Raw genomic sequence first — 19,097 nt, forward strand, 5'->3', positions numbered from 1 at the left:
TTTTTTTTTTTTTCCGGCTGGCACCTTTTTTACACCCCCCCCCCCCCCCCCCCCCCCCCCTTCAAACCCCAGCTCAGTAAGAGAGGGGAAGGGCCCGCTATTTAATCAAAAAAAAAAAAAAAAGTGTCACATTAATTCAGACAAATTCAAGCAATCTAGTTTTCTAATAAAGCTGTCATATTTGCATCCGGTGACTTACGCTCACCATCGTTTTAGATTAATTCCCGTCACAACCTTTTGATTTATGAATGCATAATAACTGAGGGCAATGTCTGTGACTGTGACTGTGAGCTGTGTGTGTGTGTGTGTGTGTGTGTGTGTGTGTGTGTGTGTGTGTGTGTGTGTGTGTGTGTGTGTGTGTGTGTGTGTGTGTGTGTGTGTGTGTGTGTGTGTGTGTGTGTGTGTGTCCACAAAGCATTGACTTTTAATCTAACGTTTTGCTTGTGCCTGGATGAGAGAAAATCACATTTTGCGATAATTGAGCGCGTTAAGAGGGGAAGATCAGACCCCTGGTGTTTAGGAGCTCGAGTTGCATCACTGGATCTCTGTTGTGGCGCTCCCTCTCATCCACAGCCTCCTTATCTTGTTGTCATTCATATCAAAGGGCTGAATGCAGTATAAACAGAAGAAGTATTTAATCTCCCTACTTGACATTGTATTTTCATGTCAGTGTTTTGCATAATAAAATCCAAAAGTAAATATGCACGCTCCACGGGACGTACACACAGGAGTAAGCATTTTCTGTCTGAAGTGGTGCTTACGAGTGTTTTTGTTTTCAAATTTATTGGGCAGTTTAGTGCAGCTCTACATGAAAATGAAAGAAAATGTGAGGGAAAAAATAGCACTTTTATTACCTTTCTTATCCGATTACTTTCACCGGTTGCTTAAGCTAGGTGTTCAAACTATCTAAACAAACAACCAGAAAATGTATATATGTATTTATTTATTTATTTTGGGACTGTGAGCATACTGATGGTTTCAGAATTTCTTGGGAATGCACAAATTCACACAAAAGCTGGCTAAAACAAAATATTAATAACTTTTACATCTTCAGCGGCCGACATTAGCACAAGGTAAACAATCACTGCACACACACACAACAGTAAACAAGCACAAATAGACAGTAGAATAGTAGATATGGGTCAAAAGTGCACAAGGACACTAAAAACAGTTTCAGAAGAGTAGTAACTGAATTTTGTTATTAACCCGAACCAGAGGCCACGTCGTTAAAAATCTAGATGGGCTGGAAAATTGAACCATTTCATCTTTCAGTTGTGATTTTACTCCTGCCATCTGTATGAGGAAAATCAATTTCTTATTCTGGCAGTTTTGACAGAATTACTCAATGTTAGTTTTCACCCTTTCAGGCACTGCGAAGAAGGCATCTTAGTGAATTTACGCATGCAGAAATGGGGCCAATTGACAATTTATCTTAATCTTTGCAATTAATTTGTAATCTAAAATTTATTTAAAACAAAAATATATAGAGAGAGCAGAGGTTCAACCAAAAACTACACTGGATCTGTTCAGGACTGTTTCAGTTTCCTTGTTCTTTGGTCTATATGGCCTTCTTCAATATTACTACTTATCTTTTAGCTGTACAAAGTTCAAAGTCTCATTTGCTGAGTTGAACATCATTCATCACCGGCCAGCCCACCTTTTTGTACATTTTATTTGATTTAAATATTTTTTAGAATTTCATAAAATTAGTTTTTTGTAGAATTGAATTTATGATAATTATAATTTTTCCATTGTAATATGAAGCTCTTTATATCCTGTGTTTATGAAATCACTTTTAATACAGAGTCCTAATCAGTCGTTTACATTTATAGTGTAATATAGTATATCTTGGATCTTTTATCCTTTCTGCTCTGGCAATATGTTTTCTGTTTTTGCCTGCGCTTCTACTGAAGATACTGGGTTCTGAGCAGGAGTTATTTTCTGTTGCTTTTCTTACATTATGAAATAAATGACTTACCGGGCTCCTCACCATTTTTAAAACTGCTCTTTAAATCCATTATTACGCTTTGGCTTCCGACCCATCATGAGATTTTGCTGTTGTTTTATCGCAGTTTGTGTTTTTATGTTTGTACGATTAGGCACGGCTTGCTCACGTACCCCGAATGAAACACATTGGGGGTGATCTTGATAGCTGTAACTGAGACCAGCAGAGAAGACGTAGGCATCTGTTTGCTTTAACGGTTGGCTCTATCTCAATTTTTTCCCGATGCACTGCAGACTTGGCATCTCCTCAAAGTTAGGCTAGAGGCCAAATCAGCCTTTAAACCTTTCTGCTCAGATTCCTGCATTTGCTGAATCAAACATAGAAACCTCTGATGCCTGATTACCATCTTCTGGCTAAAGCATGTCACTGCTTCTCCAAACCAATGTTACGATCACTGGATTAGAGGCATGCAATTTATAACACAAGCTTTACAAATTACAAATGCAACTTTAATCCCTTATTAGATATCATTGATAATGACATTTTCTTCAAAGAAGCTACAGAGGAAGCTTCAAAGTCTCCATTAAAGGCCTCTCAGCTAAAATGTTAGGCTGTTGCAGCCGGCAGAGTCACAAGTTTTTGGTGTAAAATGTGACTGCATAGAGAGGGAACACAGCCGGATCCATGTGAAGCTGCATATTTCTCTTCCCTCATACATGTCTGAGACTGAGCAGAGCCACCAGGAGCTGTCTCGCCCCCCGCAGAAAGTCTGACACAGGAGAGAAAAACACTTCACCTACTGTCACTGTGTGCCAACGGGTCTTCAAGAAAGAAAGAAAAAAAAAAAGAAAAAAACCTGCTGTTTTCAGCAGCGACAGTCACAACTGGTTGATGACTGGACACAACAGAGGAACCCACCGCTGCTGGTGACTTTCAGATATCTCTGTTCTTTCCTTTCTTTTTCAGCGCCCTACAAGCATGCAGGGAGAGAAAATGTAACTTGTCTGAGCTTCTTTTGACGTCAAGTATTATGCCGACAAAGTCAGCCGCTCTGACAATGAGAGCTTCTCCAAGACGAGATAAGCAAAAAGCACTCACAAGTTATCTAAATTAACCCTCCATCCATCCATATAGAACTTTTTCTACTGACTTAACAGCTGCCATTAGTCACAATAACCCATTCACACACACACATCCACACAACAATGGAGGCGGCTGCCATGCAAGGCCCTCATTCTATCCATTGGGAGCAGTTTGGAGTTCAGTGCCTTGCTCAAGGAGATATGGAGAGCTGCAGGATTGAACCTGCAGCATTCCAAATGAGCGGTGACCAACTCTATCAATGTATGAATACGTGCACTTAACAAATGGACCACCAAAGATGCATTTTTTTTTTAAAAATGACTATTATTAATATTTATTTCAATTAAATGATAATGATGCAGTTAGAGCTTCTATAGTATCAGTCATGGGATCTTATTCACTACAACCAAAAGCTGTTCACATTTCAAGAGCAGAGCTGATAAACATAGGCTTCCTAAAATTCAAAGGCTAAAATTACCAATACAATATATTACTATATATTGTGTTGAAAGTGTTACAGCTTTTTTCTCATCTGAATCATTTTGAATAAAAAAAAAAATGCTTTTGCTTTAAAATATAATTCATGTACAATAGAAATAATTTGATTTCCTGATTATAGTGGAGATACTTCAGCAGGGTTCGGTTTGTTCAACTGAACTGTACAGTGCTGCACTCTGCTGGATTTGCAGCACATGTGAGCGTGCTGTGGTCTCAGACGGTATCAAGATCAGAGGAACCCCAGAGATTCGGCAGCAGGTACAGGTGAGCTTTAAGGTGAACGTTGACTTTTCACTGAAACATAAAGTTTAACACAAGAGTTTGTTGATTGTACTTACATGGGCAAATAGAGAGAGATAGAGACTCATGCACACTCATGGGAAATTTTAGAAACACCAATCAACTTCAAACAGGTTTGTCTATTATTGGAGGAGGTGCAGTTGAAATTCAGATAAATAGGGATATTACGGGGAAGGGGGCGGGGCCAATATTGATGGACAGCGCCTCCAGCCAATGGGCGGCGTGAAGCGCACGGCCAACGTGACAGCGTGGAAAGAACAATCTTGTGTTTCACTTTCGTTTTTCTGTAAAGAACGGCGAAGGGTGAGCTCCTCTGCTGCTGAAAAACAATCCATTTGTGTGAATTTTAAAGGCTTGGATAGCAGGCTCAACTGAAACAGGTTTGTTGTCACACATTTCTGAAGATCTACTTATTAACATATAGACACTGTTTACAGCGCAAAATGTGATTGAATTAAACATATTCGGGAGGTCTTTGTTCTTATTTTCAGGTGAAATCATGTCTGTTTTGTTGAAGGAAATAAAACACATCGACCAAAAAGCAGCCAACAAACTGGAACGTAAGTGACTGTTTTTTGCGAAAAGAACCAAAGTACATAATGTGAGTCAATGATAATAGTCACAGTGTTGGTTTCGTTTTTGAGCAAGTCTGTGCTGAGCTCTCCTCCCTCACATGATCACTCTGTGTCACAGAGCGACATAAAAGTGAGTTTGGACTTTAATCTTTCCAGGTTGACTCGACACAACATGACACGTTATTTCCGTATGCAGTTTAGAGGAAAAACCCAACAATTATAGAAGAAATGATGCCAAGAGATCCCACACGAGAGGATCCAAGATCCAAGAGGAAGGAGCACAGACAGAGTTATATCTGTAGAGTGAGGAGAGGAGCTCTGAGATCCTGATTGGGTCATCTAAGAGTTTTCTGAATCGATTAAGGATGGATGAATTGAACTGATCACCTCAACTTCATTAATTTTTTTAGGTGAAAGCTTAACATGCCCTAAACATCCCTGTAACAACCCCACTGAAGCAGCGCCGGCAACACAGCAGCTTAAAGCTCATAGTGTGGATATATTTCACAGCTGAAACCACTTGTGATATCTGTAATACCGATGTATCTACAAACCTTCACTGATGGTGATTTCACAGTGACCAAATGCCTCACATCTGCCACAAATTTGAGCGGAGAAGGATCCTGTAGTCTGATAGAAACGTCTCTATAAATGCACAGCACATGCAAACTGTGATTTGTCTGCTGTGTTTATTAAACACCTTTTGGAGAGGAACTTTATTCACCAGGAATAACTAGTGTGGCCGGTTTGTAACCACCGGACTGTGATGCTTTTAAAGATTTGGGATCCACGGTATTTAATGCTACCTCAACAGTTCAGACACCAAACAAACAAAGTAGATGACCACTATTAGTTTTACTACAGACTTCTGGAGCTCTGATGAGGTTTGAGGTCAAAATGTCAGTATTGGATGTTGAAAGTATCATTTAAAAAAAATTTAAATAATAATAATCATATTGGGATTGAAGCCAAAAGTTTTGATCGGGTCATCTCTGTATAAATTGGTCAGGTGAGACCTAAACCATCCCAAACTGTCTTAAAATGGTAGAAACGGTTGACTCTTGAAAGTAGAAGCTTGCCTGAGAGCTAAAGTAAGCAGCTCCCCGACAGCAAAGTGATCTGCTTGAATGTGATTGTAAGAACAGCCGTTAAAGATGTAATGGAGGCCTGTTGTTAAGAGCTTTGTACATTAGGAAAACGATTTAAAATTCTATATTTTACAGGAAGCCAACTCAGAGAAACATGATCCCCTGTTAGTTCCTTTCAGCTCTCTGGCCGCAGCATTTGATATCACTTGAAGACTTCTCAGAGAGTTAATGGCACATCTGTTTTCTCAGAGCTGAAGTTTTGCACAGACTCGGACCTCAAGTTGCTGACTCACGAAGACCTGCGGGAGCTGTTTCCTGGAGAAAATAATCTCCGGATGAGGAAGACAATCTTTGAAACGATACACAAACAGGTGAGTTAACAAGCTGTGAAAGATTAAAAAGAGGACGAGTCATTGTCTCACAAATGAATGACACTCAACTCAAATTGTTTATGGAAGGTGTATGTTGTGGTTTTCGGTGGTTTCAGCGGCCTATTGGTTTGGTCCTAAACGAAATGAAGGATTTCATCCCCGATGAGTCGTTGAGAGGTATGCATACATGACACACAACATACATAACCGCTCTGGCTATTGTGAAGAATTTGGGATTGAAGAATAACAGTATGGACGGTATTGTTGGTGAGTCCATCTGATACACAACATCACACATCCCATCCAGCTGCTCTCAGCGACACTGGCGTACTGGTGGACTACCTACATATCCTGAAGGACATGAAGGCCCAGATGAACAACGTGCAGACTTTCCTCGATGCTCACATCAGTCTCCTGGAGGACATCAAAAAAAGTCAATCCGACAAGAAACCCGATGAAGGTCACTTTTCTGTTTTTCCTTTCTTTAACCTCGTTATCACAATATTCTTTATTAGGGGCATGAAACATATGGCCAGTAAGCCAAAATGAGCCCACGGATTCTATCCAAATCACAAATGACCTGGAAAATCTTTAAAAGTGACGAAAAAAGGCAACTTCTGAACTTTTCAAATAAAGAAACTGCATTCTTAATTTATTTGACGAGCAGCTAATAATGTAGAAGCGATTATTACAATATTAGAACACTGCAAGTATTAATCACTCATTTAAATTCAAAAGCTTTATAACAGGAGGTAATATTGTAGAGATTGTAAATAGACCGCACATTCTCATTCACTAAATGTTAATTACTTTGAGCACGCCTCTTGTTCGCAGGGTGCCGGAGCCGATCCCAGCTGAATATGATTGTGAAGGCAGAGTGTGTGTGGTTGTGTTTGCCCTGTGACGGACTGGTGAACTGTCCAGTCCCTGACTCACACACAGTCAGAGGAGACCAGCTCCAGACCTCCATGACACTGAATTTGATAAAGTGGACATACATATAAATGCATGGACATTGTGTCTCTGGGTTTGCCTCTTTCGTCTGTCATTTATAGATTTTTCTTTTTTTCTTTAAATGTTGATTGCAGGGGGTGTTGAAGTGAAGAGGACGTATTTACAAGATCCCAAGGACTCAAGTTCTTTGTTGAGTAGTTCATCTTCTAGTCTCCCAGCGGACACCCACAAAACACCTGAAGATTCCAAGGATCCACCAAAGCCTTGGTGGAGTAGCTCATCTTCTACCGTTTCAACAGAGACCCAAAAATTCCCACCTGAAGACCCTCCACAAAGATCATCATGTAAATGGCATTTTTTTCAACTTTTTATCATGCATCAATGGTCATTCTCAATGTTTCACTGACACTATCAATATTCTTTCATCGGCAGTTGCTTTTAGATTAAATTATAACATCAGTCTACACTAAGATTTTATATAAGGGGGGTTTATCAAGTACTTTATGTTGTTCTATGTTGCAGTCGATTCACCAGGTACCAGTCGAGCAAACCGCAGTGGTCCAGTGCTCAGTGTCAATCCCACTGGTTTCTCTTCACAGACAACAAGAAGTAATGTAACTTATGTTGTCTCATATTGTTTTTCTTCTTGTGACATGAGAATGTATAAGACTGAAAACAATTTGTATTTGTTTTTGAATGAACTACTTTGTGCATACTGTATGTACAGCTGTGTGTCTGTTATTAATTATTTTCCTCCTGGGATTAGTAATGTACTTTCTATTCTATTATTTTAATAGAAACAATAAAATACAAGATGGAACTCAGCGGGAATACTTTAAACGCCCATATGCAGATTCTGGACAGCATAAAGAGTCAGGACTCCTCCTTGGTTTCGCTCAACCTGGTGGAAGGTTGTGACCACAGTGACGTCACACTTCTTTTCTGTCCGATTGCTTCGCGTACTGGGACGGATGTTGAAACGGCGATGAAGCAAGTCAAAGGTGAGAAACTTTTTGTGGCCACCTTTACTATGCCGCTGTATCCCATCTGATGCACAGTGGAAAACAATAGAAGAAAGCATGGCTCTCATCCCTATAAAAGCAACTGTAGCTGTGAGTGTCGGCTTACAAGACTTTGTAAAAACTATTAAAACTAGGCTAGACTGAATTTTTAAATTTAGAAAGTAATATACATGACACAAACTAAGTGGTGTGCTTAGGACACAAAGGTTGAGTCACACTAGACACACTGGGTTGAAAGACTGGAAATATGAAAGGAAAACAGCTTTATGTAAGATAATGAAGGAAGGTCCACTACTTTGTTTAGAGATGCTTTTATCGCTAGTTGCTGAGAAATTTCAAAGCATAAAATGTGTCACAGAATCAGGCAAATTGTTGTTAGCACTGTTTAAATAAGGCATAATTTGAGTGACGATAGAGGGATTATCTGTTTTATTATTTCAAAGGGTTAGGCAGAGGCTGGTAGACATGACTGTAACTCTATACCTGACCTGACAGGGCCTTCACTATCTTTGAATATGGAAAGCCAAACAAAGTGATATTGATATTGTCTAATAATGATGTAGAAGATTATATAGAGATATAGTGGTTCTTTGAGAAAAGCGTTCCTCATGTCTCGTCTTGTCTCATCCCCCATCTCCGCTGTTTGTTTCTCCACAGGTGACAAACGGGTCATTTTAGTTTTGATGCGCCACTCACATGAACCCAAACCTGTAACCAGCAAGAGAACGTGGAGTAATTTCCCTCATGTTGTGTTGCATGTCATTGTTTTCTACCATGACACAGTGAAGGGGCTGCTGAACTGTCAAGAGAATACCCATGCCATCTCTGAGATAAGAAAGGAGCTACTGAAGCACAGTTACGAGACACCTGAAGGTGGACAGGATGACATATTTCCTTATGGACCAGCTTATAACATGAGAAGATCAAGCAGCCAGAAAAAATTTAGTGGTTTTTGGCATTGGCCATTGAGTTTGAATTAGTGTTGGATGTGCAGACGCCGGTTCCTTGTCAACTATTATAGGTGAAAGACATTGGTGCATTTGTAAATAAATAACCATGTTAATATGGAAAATGATCTTGTCTAATAGAACTACAAACTTGTTTTTGCATCATGGGGGGTGGGGGTGTGTGACATTTCTTACATGTGCAATCAATTTGGAAGAAAAAAAATGTAAAGGCAACAACAATGCTTAATTCTTTACTGCTGTACTGCAAGAGCTTGTGAAATTTTAATCAATACGTTGAACCACAATCTGTTGCCAGTACAACGCTTCAACTGTATTCTTGTGTTTGATGTTTACCTGTTTGGTTGGAAGAAATGTTTAACTGCTTGATTAACTACATGTAAAGAGTGTAGATCACCTCTATGTAACACTTTATATTGAAGCCATGACGTTGTACCTATTATTTTCCAAAGATGAATAATAAAGGCCATTTTAAAAACCCTACTGTGTTAACACAATCGTGAGTTCTGTGGCATGCTCCCATACATCCATACATTGTTTTAAAATACCTTTTGAGTCCTCTACATACTATTTGGTCCTACTTTTTTGATAAAAAAGTTCCCAATGGCTGTACTACAGTTGCATAGGAGTCTTATGGGACAGGTTTTGTATGTTGATCAATGACCATTTTCTACTAGCAAAGTTTGCTCTCATGACACCTAAATAAAAAAATCTCTCCCTGCGGATGTTCAGCATATTTTGTTGCAGCTGTCTCCATTGCTGTTCGTGAAAGGGTGAACATGACCAACAATGTAAATCGTTGTGGGACTGCTGAAGTAGCAACTAAATAAGGTAATAAATTAAGTAAAGCTATTAGTATAGTTTTCAAGTATGTGATTTAATGTTGAGGAAACATTTTTTCATTCGCTGAGAATAATTTTATAATGATTCTTGGAATACAGTAAATGTTATCGGAGAAATGATTTTTTTGGAACAATGACAATTTAAAATAAGTAACAAACTTATTTTCAAAGTAAGTAAGGGACTTCTCAATCTATAAAGTCAAAGATCAGTCATACATTTTTCCTCTTTTCAGGCGCTCTTATTTTGCGAAGGGAAAGTCTACTTTATTTTGAAAAAGCAGACCGGAAGTCACATTGTTTACATCCAAGGTACTTCCGGTCAGCGTTGCCTATCGGCTTTCGTTCAGAAAGATAATTTTTACTCTCTCAAACCTTTTACCGAGTAAATCTTCCGCTTCTGTGCGTCTTTCTCACACTTTCCGGACCCGGTACGAACAACATCCCAGTTGGTTTCACGCATTTAGCAGCACGGCGCCATTAGAAACTGTTAGCTTCCAGTCGTGTTGAGTTATTCCAACAGGTGAAGCTCAGATCCTCCAGTTACTCACCTCGTCCTGCACAGATCCATTACTTCTTCTTGTTGTGGGTCACTTCGCCACCGTTAGCTGTTATGACTGCTCTGGACAGTCTTTCATCTCGCGTGTCATGCTCCTCGGCCGCTGCGTGTTGACCCTCAGGTCCACGTGTTCATCAGGCGTCTGTGTCAGGAGCTCACGTGCTGCGCGTGAACTGTCAGCTCGGAGGCTGCACCTTTCAGCTCCCGAGCGCTGCCACAAAATCTGCGTCAGCACATCCAAACACCTCCAGGTGAGGATAGGGCAGCTTCAAACTCACCGAACACCCGCTTAATGACAGTGATCACTTTGTGTAAATCCTCCTTCGTTTCAAACAGCCTGGTCCGTGTCTGCTGTCAGTGTGTGACATGCAGCCAGCTGGGATCTCCTACGGAAAGCAGGCCGTTGCAGGTGCCACAGATAATGGTGATGATGAAGATGTGGGGGGTGGCAGATGCCCGGTTGGACAAGGGAATACAGTGGAAGAGGGGGAGATCAGGAATGACTTGAAGAATACAGACCAGGTGGATATGGTCGGCGTGGATGTCCAGAAAGACTCTTTGGCTGGTGAGTAGATGTTTACGATGCTGCTGTAATGAAATCGGTGAATGAGTTTATATTTGTGTTCCTACTAGGGAGTGCACCAAATTGCAAATTCATCACCATTGCACTACCATCCATCCACTACACTGCTTTATCCACTGCAGGGTTGTGGTGCGCTGGAGTGAATCCCAGCTACCGATCAGGGCAGGATACACCCTGGGCACTTAGCAGGCCAAACACAGAGAGACAATCAACCACACTGCCATTCCTATATATGGGCAATTAAGAGTCACCATTTAACCTCACATGCATGTTTTGTACTCTGAGACTAAACCAGAGGAAACCTACACAAACACTCTGGCAGAATCATGCAAACTTCACACAGAAAGGCCCGGCCAGTATTTCAACCCGATCTCACTGTGAGGCGAGAGCGCTCCACCCTGCTGCCTCGTTGGAACACCGATACAGTTTCCATACACTTCCCATTCAGGCTCTGCATGTTAACCTGTTTTTCCAATCAGATTTTATTTCACTTCCTGATTTCGTCACGTCAGAAGTCAACAGCAAACAAATCAATGATTAAAAACAGCAAAGTTAACGACTTTGTCAAACTTGGAAGTACGTGCCTTTTTGTTTTTTTAAATTATTTTATTTTATCATACCGTGATCACAATCACAATTTGTGACTCATGCTGTGCAGCTCCAGTTTCCACAATATTTAGAATTACCATGCCGACTTGCAAAACTTTTCACCTGGCAAAGAAAATCAGAAGAGTAACAACAACAACAAAAAAAAGCTAAATAAATTGTGACATAACACAACATCCTTCATTTATAATCAAAAACGCTTTGGACTGTTATTACATGTATTCCCTACTGCTAAGAGATTAAATCCTGCAAAACAATCAAACTGACTTTATAAACATTAAGTCAAAGTTTACTTTTTTCCTATCAACAATACCCACTTGAATATTCAGTGATTTCTGTGTAATCTCTCATTATGTTTCCTACCGACACGTCATGCTTTTCCTTTCTTTACCAGCGCCCACAGAATCTGATGAGAAAAAGACAAAGAGGAAGACGAGGAGGGAGAAGAGAAAGACACTGAAGAAAAGGCTGAAGTCTGATGATTTGTCTGACAGTTTAATGTCAGTGCTCCCCTTTGCTCTGACCAGCCCGGCCACATGGAGACAACTTGAATGTACGCGGCCTCAGCCGAGCTTCAATCCCGTGGCTCACTAGTGCCAGACTGTGAGTTTTGTTTCAGACAGGTGACGTTTATGTTTTTCCTTGTTTTCCGCAGTCACCAGCTCAGAGTCGAGGGAGAAAAAGAGAAAGAGGAAGAGAGGAGAGTGCGGAGGGAGGGTGGACAGCGAGGAGGATGGAGAGAAGAAGAAAAAAAAGAAGGAGAACCAGCGGCCCAACTACTTTGTCTCAATCCCGATTACAAACACTCGGGTGAGGAACTGTTTCTTAATTTGTCTCCCCATAGCTGTTGTGAACCGGCTGAAAGAACAACGGCAGCATCATTTCTGTCAGATTAGTCTTTTTATGGATTAACAGTGATCAGACGTTAAGATCTCTGAAATCCTTTAATTCTTATTTTTTGTGGAGAAAACTTTGATATGTTCAGGGGGAAATCACAGGATTCAATTACCTCTTGGCCAATGGCACTGAAATCTTATTGCTTATTGACCCCAAATCTCCTCTGAAAGGACCTTGATCGAATCATGGTCGTCTTCTCGTGATACCTTCTCAACTGTAAGATATTGAACTGCACAAGCTAACTCTGTTTTTTTCACCTATTCGATATCTCCCCCCCCTCACGATTTTTCCCTCTCCTGATCCAATGATTGAAAGCAACTTTGTCCAATCACAGATCAGCTCAGCCGTGGCGGAGGTCCAGGAGGCCATGCTTCAGCAGGAGCCCCGCTTGGCCAAAGCCATGATCCCCATTCCAACTCTCCACATCACGCTTTTAGTCACTCATCTGGCCAGTCAGGAGCAAGTCGACCTGTGAGTCCACACACAACGCGCACACCCGACATGAAACCACGGACGTCTGGAGTCACCTTGAGACATTCTGTCTGCTGTAGGAATGCTGTGAATATTGATATTTTGGGTTTCAAACATTATTTGATCATTTTGGTCTGGGGTGTCAAACATGCGACAAGTGGGCCAAAACCAGCCCACTGGGATCTCTCTAAGTTTCAGTCACCGATGGCCAAACTGTTTTAGTGCGAGGCAAACTGAGCTGGTCCATAGTGACATGATAGCCTCACACAGGTGCTGCAGATTTTTTTCATTATGATTTCACTTGATTATTTTTGCGTGTTTGTTTACTTGTAGACATCAAATCCATTTTGGTGTTCCATTTTCAAATAAATTGTTCCTTGCTGTGTAAGATGCACTCGTACTCATACCCACATGCTGTTTCCAGATGTAGAAGCCTTCAGTGCAAATATCAGTGACAACAGTACAGACACCTACCCAAGTTCAGATACATGCTCATGACTTAAGTTGCGTTCAAGAAATAAACAACACTTAAAAAGCCTCAGTCAATGTTTTGTATTCTAAATTAACAGTGATTGATAACCAGCATGTAAAAACACTCCATAGCACTTTATTAAACCCGCGGTTAGTGTGGACGGGCTGAGACGCTCTGGGCGGTTGATCTGTTTGCTGATTTGTGCTCTGTGACGCGGTGTGTTATCGTGACGGAAGCAGCCATCAGAAGATGATGCACTGTGGTCTTAAATCAATGGTACTCAGGTAGGCTTTTGAAATGACACTCGGGGCTCCACAGAGCGCCAAGAAAATACCCCTCACGCCATCACAGCAGCAGCATGAACCCTTGATGGATCCATGCTCTCAAATCCTGCTTTTCCCATCTTCTATTGTCGAATTCTGGTGATTCTTTATTTACTGTCGCCTCATTTTCCTGCTCGTAGCTGACAGCAGTGGTACCCTGTGTGGTCGTCTTCTGCTGGATCCCATCAGCTTTAAGCTCCAACGCTGCTGTTGCCGATCATCTCGAACCCGTCTCTCCTCTTTTGTTCCAATTCTCTTGTTTTTGACGTTGTGCTTGTTAGCCGGTATTGATCGGCTATTTGAGACACACGTCTGTTACAAAGAGGGTGTAATTGGCTTTTTGCATTTATCTGAGCTGACTAGTCCTTTTAATGAATGTTGCAATGGTATATTTTCAGGAGAAAAGACATGATTGGAAAAGTTACTATTTCCATGTATTATTGGAGACAGTTTGACTCCATTCTGTTCCACCACTGTCCTTTCTGTAGTTTCTGTCAGCAGTGGAAATCGCCCTTTCTTTAGTTCAATTGTGCTCCAAATCTGCATTGTGATAAACATAAAGTTTTAATTTCCACTTCCCGGTTAATCATGACTGATGAGTTCTTCAACACACGCACTCACAGACCAGAGCTGTACATTACATTTCCACAGTAAACCATTACTTCCTGTTCAGTTTGTGGTTTAGTTTCTTGGATAAATGCCTTTTGTCCAGTTTTTTTTTTTTTTGTCATTTCCCTTTATGTTCTCCCTGGATACGACACACAGTAATACTAAAATGTGCGGTTTCAATCAGGCAAAGTGCTCTCAAATTAGTTTACCGGCACAATCGTATTTTCTGCCGGGATGGGATTCGTCGCAAAACGCCCGACAAACGCTCGCGGTCATAAACGTGCAGAGCAAAGTTAGAGCTGCGACTGAAGGATGCAGCGTCCTGCAGTGACTAATTACCAACATGTCACATTAGACGCACCTTCTGTCTTATCTCTTCCTCGCAGCACGTCCGGGGAAAAGTCAGAAATAGGTTTGTGCATTTTAGCTTTACAAGCTTTACACATGTGCAAACAGAAATAACCAAAGAAGGTTCCTTATTTAGATTAAACCTACTCAGGGGAAGTTACACGATGGTGTAAACCACCAAGATTAATTTTTAATCTCATTGTCCTAATTATCCTTACAGTTGGCGCCTCCTTTGAATTCCTGATCAGATTGTTTTGTTTGTGGGATAAAACAGTCAAAGAACAATGAGTTAAAAGTTCACCAACACCACACTGGGTGCAAACAAATAAACTTCAGAGAGAGGATACCATCCTAAGATTTAATTTGAAAGTCATTTATAATCTTTTTTTTTTTTTTGCTTGATTCTTGATCAGTGGTTTTTTATAGTGTGGCGTGGATGTGAGCTTATTTATTGTTTATAGAAGAAATTGTGATTGAAACTACTAATTACTGTATTAAAATAACACATTATAACAGATCAGACAATTTCAGACTATATATGTAGAATAACCAGATATTTTTAGAATAATGGCCTTTTATAGATTATGGGTCCCAACAATAATATCTTATTATGTGAAAAAAATATTACGCATTCAACCAAAATGCACTACCCACAAACCCTTGCTCCTGGACCACTGGAAGCAGAGTTATGTGATGATGATGCTGATGTTATGCTTAATCTACACGAGGAAGAAGATTGTGTCATTGGTAATCACCAGATTCTCTCATTATGTAATATGACAACAAGGGGAAGAGAGGATTAAGTGGTGATTTTGTATGTTTCTGTGTGTGTGTGTGTGTGTGTGTGTGTGTGTGTGTGTGTGTGTGTGTGTGTGTGTGTGTGTGTGTGTGTGTGTGTGTGTGTGTGTGTGTGTGTGTGTGTGTGTGTGTGTGTGTGTGTGTGTGTGTGTGTGTTTCCTCTCAGGGCGGCAGCGGTGCTGGCTCAGGCTGCGCCCTCAGTGGCTGAGCTGCTGGGTGGGAGGGACCTGGTGCTGCCCTTCTCAGGGATCAGTCACTTCAGGAAGGAGGTGGTATTTGTGGGACTGACCAGCGGACAACACAGACACGCTCTGGACAGCCTGGCAGGTCAGTGACAAGCAGCGTTTCACTCTCTCGGGTTGTTGGTCGTCTCTCGTCATCACACCGATTTGCCATTTCTGTAAGTCGGGAGCTTCTCTAAGTGTCGACTTTCACTCTGACTATCACCGTGCGTCCCGCCGCACTTCACAGGCGGACAAATTTCATTATGAGTGTTGGCGCCTGTGTGAAATTAGCATCAGCTGAGGAGTCCTGTCGCTGGTTGAAAGAGTTACTCCTTCTGACATCACGCTGGTCCAAGTACTTTTACTGGGGTGGGTGGTTGCTGTCATCGGGGCTTTGCTGTTGGAGCTCACGAGATTAGACAGCTTCAGGAGATTGTAAGGCATATTATGGCGGCGGGCGATGACTGGGATACCCTTCTCATTCTGAAGTCCTGGATGATTTAAGCTTCACTTCTATCCTGGAGTGACCCGAGCGGAGAACAGAGCTGCAACTGATGAAGGTTTTAAAATAGGATTACATTTTTTTATTTTATTTATTTATTTGTTTTTTTTATTGTTAATTTTTTCCAGACATGTCAACACAAAGATGCAAAAATCCCAAATACAGATGTTTACAAAAAGAAAACCTATTTACCGTATGTATATAGATAGATAGATAGATAGATAGATAGATAGATAGATAGATAGTAGTTGTCTAAGTTCTTTCATTTATTGAAATGTGATAAATAATGACCGAATCCTCGTAATCAGCATAAAAGTGGCTTGTTTTGTCCTCATTAGTAGTTCTTTTTTTATTTGCTCATTCTGTGGGATTAAAAAAGCAAGAATAATCAGATTCGTGCATATGGATTGAAGATAATTATACCAGAATAAAACTTAATAATCAACCTTTTATGATGGGGTGCATAAAAAAAAGTTTGTTCTTAAAGTAGTTGATTTATGTTGATTAAAGTAGACTCTGGTTATTGAGTGGCGAACCACCTGCAGTGTGATCACATCCTCATTCTCAAATGATCTGATACCCTTTCTTTCCTGATATGTCTTTGCATGTACCTGATCACACAATTTCTCTTTTGCATGCATCTTCTTGCACCCGTGTGCACGTGTCCGCGCACGGACGCATTTGCACGTATGTTTTTTTTTTTTTGTGTCGCGTCTTTGGCAATGGGATTAAACCAACATTTGTAAGAGGATTCCCGAGCCATTGCTCTTCTCACACCAACTCACACACACACACACACACACACACTGTAAATATGGTCACATGTACTTAACACTGTCCATTTCCTCACTGGAATTATAATCCCCGCTTTCTAAAAGTAGAAAGATGCATTTGTGTACATCAAGAAATGTGGGATTTTCAATATGATATGTATGTGATTCCCAAGATGCCAGCTCTTCATAAATATGATAAATGATTTTGAAATGTTCTCACTGCGTTGGGATTTAGTTTTGTTGTCGATTCCCAAGCTGGTAATTCAGTGTATTAACTGTTCAGACTCAAGCAAATACGACTTTTGGCATTTTCGCAATTGCTCACTGAGACAAATCCCCGAAGGAATTTATCCCCACGGCTCGATAAAAGCCACTGATATAACAAATTAATCTCTTCGAGGAAGAGAAGCATAAGTGGCGTTTCTATATATTTTCTGTTTTTGCCCAGTGAGCAAGATCCTCAAAGCTAACCGTTTTAAATTTCATTGAATAAATCATATTGGTGCACATTTATCATCACACTGTATGGACAGATTCGACATTAGCTTGTAGCTCGGCCAGACTTATATAATGAGTTGCCTCACCGAGGGATTATAACAAAGATTAGAGGGGAATTGTTCCGGTGAGTTTCAGTGGACCATTATTTCACCAAGTCTCAACTTTCATGGACCTTTTGAAAAGGGTGACACTGGAGTAGCATGCACACTCCTCATATCTAAACCTATACGGAACCTTCAAACATACCGCTTCAGCTAACTTTGTTTTCTCTTTTTCTCTTAAATGTTTTGTTTTTTTGTTTTTTTTGCTTTAAATTTGTGTTTTAAAAAGTTTTACCTCGCCTTGTTGTCTTCTTTTTTTTAAGATGCACTTGTCTTTCGCTGTGTTGTGTTGTCGCCTCGTCATTCTACCTGTAAAGTGTTTGTGTCAGTCTGCATTAAAAAAAAAATCCAGCTGTATAAATAAGGCTCAATTAATGGATTAATAATCCCACAGCCAAAATTCGGCCACTTTCCACGTGGACTTGAGCTTCTCATTCAGCCTCCCGAGTAACCCTTCAACCAGGTGCATTAATAAGTACATTTAAAAAAAAGACTCTAGAGGAGCAGTACATTACACATAGAAAGGCCAAATGAGGACTGCAACAAGCAAAGGAAGGATAGTGCAGGAAGTCAGACTCTGTTGTCATCTTGTCTATACTCTCCACCACTGTTATTGATTATATACTAACCTTTCTCTCCCTGTTGAGCTCCTCTTCTAAAAATACCCCCGTAGCTTCCCTCTCAACCTCGTCGGTGGGTGTGTGTGCCCCTTTGTCTGGGTTTGTCTGCCCTTGCGAATCCTCTGTGTGTTCATTTATTTTTCTTTACGATGTGTGAGCTCTTAAACTTGTTTACCCAAGTTTAAGAAACAGATCCTCCATTTGAGTCGGATTGACACAAGTTTTTCGATATTAAGTGTTGAAATGTGTTTTTGTTGTAGCTTTGTGACTACGTTCACATTGTGTTTGCCCCTCTTATTGTCGTGCTGCAGGGCTGCTGCGGCGTCATTTTGCGGATCAAGGTCTCCTACAAGGTGACTGTCATGGGTTTGAACCCCACCTCACCATTATGAAGCTGTCCAAAGCACCGAAGCTGCGCTCACAGGTATACACACCATCGTCTTCCATGCTCTGGATGAAGGAAGCGCCAATCCTGCCCACAGGATCAATATTATATATCTATTTACCTTCCTGTAATTGGCAGTCAAGAGAAATAAAGCCAACAAACACTGACGTTTGACAACTGTTTGTATTATTACAGCATCATTTTGTAATGTAATATTGTTTTTAGGTACCTAGTTTTGGCTGTGTAAAGCTCATTATTAGTCTCACTTTTGGCTCACTTATAACTCACTGTCACTTTTTTAAATTGGATCAAAAGATGAACGTCACACGACAGCTGTTGTTCCAAATGTCATTCATATTCATTAGTCACATATGCTCAGTGTAACGTCTGGATACTTGTAGTGTTGAGGCCTCATCAGCAACTTAGAAATGTACAGATGAATCAAAACAGCAGAAAGTCTTTCTTGTCTATTTCAGTTAAAATGTTCAGCAGAGATACAGTACGTCTGAAATGTGTCACTTTCTTCTAAAGAGCCCTTTTGTCTGCACGCTGCCCAAACAATCAAAGTTCAGTGACGCCCCATCTGATCTGATTTGGGATTAGACTTTTCTAAAGCCGTTTTCTCGCCTTGCTGCAGCAACGCACACTTTGAAACCCCAAAAATTCAATACAATATGCAAATTAGTGG

The 19,097-nt window shown here is 40.6% G+C and overlaps 2 protein-coding genes across 7 annotated transcripts in view; both read left to right on the forward strand.

Annotated features, from left to right (window-relative positions):
* The first annotated feature begins 4,091 nt into the window (after positions 1–4,091).
* Positions 4,092–9,283, forward strand: LOC308126374 (uncharacterized protein). 6 transcript variants are annotated; one of them, XR_013936435.1, is made up of 9 exons: positions 4,092–4,206; positions 4,318–4,386; positions 5,739–5,860; positions 5,948–6,037; positions 6,168–6,320; positions 6,949–7,158; positions 7,337–7,423; positions 7,612–7,815; positions 8,494–9,283. XR_013936435.1 is itself a non-coding variant. In XM_080490723.1 (9 exons), exons 2-6 carry the CDS (start codon positions 4,326–4,328, stop codon positions 6,862–6,864), a joined length of 567 nt encoding a protein of 188 aa, XP_080346849.1. In that variant the 5' UTR covers positions 4,092–4,206; positions 4,318–4,325; the 3' UTR covers positions 6,865–7,158; positions 7,337–7,423; positions 7,612–7,815; positions 8,494–9,283. The 6 variants fall into 6 exon arrangements, 5 of the variants coding, with proteins under 5 accessions (XP_080346849.1, XP_080346850.1, XP_080346846.1 ...); XM_080490723.1 differs by having other exon boundaries at positions 5,977–6,037; positions 6,695–7,158; XM_080490724.1 differs by having other exon boundaries at positions 5,977–6,037; positions 6,695–7,158; positions 7,668–7,815.
* Positions 9,284–9,927: 644 nt separating this feature from the next.
* akap7 (A-kinase anchoring protein 7) overlaps positions 9,928–19,097 on the forward strand; it is a 46,375-nt gene continuing 37,205 nt past the window's right edge. Inside the window, exons 1-7 of the mRNA XM_080491469.1 lie at positions 9,928–10,450; positions 10,536–10,764; positions 11,783–11,941; positions 12,044–12,198; positions 12,620–12,756; positions 15,473–15,633; positions 18,336–18,448. Of these exons, the coding sequence (XP_080347595.1) occupies positions 10,289–10,450; positions 10,536–10,764; positions 11,783–11,941; positions 12,044–12,198; positions 12,620–12,756; positions 15,473–15,633; positions 18,336–18,448 (1,116 nt within the window). The 5' untranslated portion in view covers positions 9,928–10,288. The remainder of the gene's footprint in view (positions 10,451–10,535; positions 10,765–11,782; positions 11,942–12,043; positions 12,199–12,619; positions 12,757–15,472; positions 15,634–18,335; positions 18,449–19,097) is intronic.

Source organism: Lipophrys pholis (genome assembly GCF_963383615.2).
Source record: "Lipophrys pholis genome assembly, chromosome: 21".
Classification (NCBI taxonomy): domain Eukaryota; kingdom Metazoa; phylum Chordata; class Actinopteri; order Blenniiformes; family Blenniidae; genus Lipophrys; species Lipophrys pholis.

Excerpts from the sequence above, each read along its gene's own strand:
- LOC308126374 (XM_080490720.1), top strand. The coding sequence starts at position 4,326 with ATGTCTGTTTTGTTGAAGGAAATAAAACACATCGACCAAAAAGCAGCC. Across the intron at positions 6,321-6,948 it reads CGACAAGAAACCCGATGAAG|GGGGTGTTGAAGTGAAGAGG; the intron begins GTCACTTTTCTG and ends TGTTGATTGCAG. Across the intron at positions 7,424-7,611 it reads CTCTTCACAGACAACAAGAA|AAACAATAAAATACAAGATG; the intron begins GTAATGTAACTT and ends TTATTTTAATAG.